At 47.4% G+C, this 2500-nt stretch overlaps 1 protein-coding gene across 1 annotated transcript in view; it reads right to left on the bottom strand.

Moving 5' to 3' along the window:
- Positions 1-2500, bottom strand: part of vamp1b (vesicle associated membrane protein 1b) — a 12588-nt gene that overhangs the window by 3900 nt on the left and 6188 nt on the right. Inside the window, exon 3 of the mRNA XM_063199883.1 lies at positions 1507-1665. Within this exon, the coding sequence (XP_063055953.1) occupies positions 1507-1665 (159 nt within the window). The remainder of the gene's footprint in view (positions 1-1506; positions 1666-2500) is intronic.

The raw sequence follows: 2500 nt of genomic DNA, 5'->3' as shown, positions 1-2500 counted from the left end.
GGTAATTACTAACAGCTCCACAAAGTTTCGTCCAAATCAGTTGATTAGTTTTTGAGTTATCCTGCTGACAGAATCTTTAAAAAAGTCCTGGTTCCGTTTCGTGATCCGGATCACCACCAGAATTGAATCACTTGTTCCTTGGGTCATTATCAACAAACCCACAAAGTGACGTCGAATTACGTTGATTAGTTTTTGAGTTATAATGCTGAGACAGACAAACAAACAGACAGACAGACGGACAGACGGACAGACCAACCAACGCGACCGAAAACATTACCTCCTTGGCGGAGGTAATTATATAATTTATTCCAAAAATAGTGGTATGACATTTTTTTTTCAATGGAGTTCTGAGGTTTAAGCTGGACAGTGCTGTGCTGACATTTATATTTCAGCCATATTTAGCCGATGGCTGGTGCAAATCCCTGTGAGTTGTAAAGCACCAACTGAGCTAGATATAGGGCATCATAATGAACTACAAACTCTTCTGCTCTGATAAGCTGTGAAATTGAATCTGTATCTAGATAAGCGAGGAGTTGGCAGCATTATATCAGAGACCGACTAGCGTATGTTCGATGTTTGATCTTTTTTTGCATTATGCAAAAAGCACATGACCCTACAAACCACTCTTGGAGATGTTAGCTTTGAAGAAAGGCTGAATGTGAAAGAGTCCCTCACAAAAATATACATGGGGAAGTGGTACGCCATGACTTAAGTCTACAACTACACTGGTCCACACAAAAAATGTCTAATCTAAACATGAATTCTTTGTTTGCTCATTGCTATTGCATAAATGCCCATTTGTATCCCACAGAACCACACACACACACACACACACACACACACACACACACACACACACACACACACACACACACACACACACACACACACACATTTATTCTGTTCCTCACAAACAAACACACACACACACACACACACACACACAGTGCATTCGTGTCACCTTGCTGGAACCATACCAACCATGTTAACCATGCACATACACATCCTCTCTCTCTCTCTCTCTCTCTCTCTCTCTCTCTCTCTCTCTCTCTCTCTCTCTCTCTCTCTCTCTCTCTCTCTCTCCATCCTGACACCTCTGCTCCTGCCTCCCTGGTGCTCCATGTACCTGCCTGACATCCATCTGTTTGTGCTGTCTGTTCTGCACACCTTGCAATTCTTACACCATACAGTTTGGCACACACACACACACACACACACACACACACACACACACACACACACACACACACACACACACACACACACACACACCTTGCAGCTCAGTTTTGGCAGACAGACACAAACACCTTGCCATTCTTCCACCAAACCACACATTCATATTTTTCCAATCTCTCTCTCTCTCTCTCTCTCTCTCTCTCTCTCTCTCTCCCTCCCTCTCTCCCTCTCTCCCTCCCTCTCTCCCTCTCTCTCTCTCTCTCTCTCACTCTCACACACACACACACACACACACACACACACACACACAGAGACACTGACACCACTCACCTTGCAGTTTTTCCACCAGTACTTGTTCTTGAGTTTTGCTGCGCAGCTCTCGAACTGGGAGGCTCCGGCCTGCAGTGCGTCAGCCCGGTCGTCCAGCTCAGACAGCTTCTGATCGCGCTCCAGCACCTTATCCACGTTCACACGCATGATGTCCACCACCTGCACAGTGGGTTAATGCACGCACACACGCACGCGCACACACACACACACACACACACACACACACGTGCACACACGCACGCACACACACACACACACACACACACACACACACACACACACACACACACACACACACACACACACACACACACACACACACACACACACACGCACAGGGGGAAGAAGAGGGGTGAGCTTCTGATAACGCTTCACCTTCATGTTCAAACGCATGATGTCAACCACATGTACAGTGAATTTACACACACGCACGCACGCACGCACGCACACACACACACACACACATACACACACACACACACACACACACACACACACACACACACACACACACACACACACACACACACACACACACACACACACGGACAAAGGAGGTGAAAGGAGATTGCATGGGTCGTGCACAGCGCTCTTAGGGCACAGTGAAGCGCGACATTATGGCACTGGGGCAGTAGAGAGCAGCGGAGCACTGGAGACTTATGACCAGGGGCTCTTGGTTACGCTGGGAGCCATTGGAGGGCTTAATGCACAGCGGAGCAGTGGACTGAGGCTTTATGGCTGGGGGCACTAGGGGGGCATTGGAGGGTCTAATGGGATAAAAAGGGTATTGGGGGGATGGATCAACAGTGGTGCTGATGGAAATAGACAGCACTGACAGAGCAGGAGGAGAGACAACGGAACAAGGAGTTTGGCAGAGAACATTTCCAGCAACTGCACAGTACAGTAGAGTCTTTAGTATTCAAGCTTGACCTCTATACTGTGATGTGAAGGAAAAACAGGGGTTGTAGATAGAGAAAATCACCTTCAACTGTAT

The sequence above is a fragment of the Engraulis encrasicolus genome, chromosome 5, assembly GCF_034702125.1.
Source record: "Engraulis encrasicolus isolate BLACKSEA-1 chromosome 5, IST_EnEncr_1.0, whole genome shotgun sequence".
Classification (NCBI taxonomy): Eukaryota; Metazoa; Chordata; class Actinopteri; order Clupeiformes; family Engraulidae; genus Engraulis; species Engraulis encrasicolus.
This window is presented reverse-complemented; position numbering and strand designations above follow the sequence as displayed.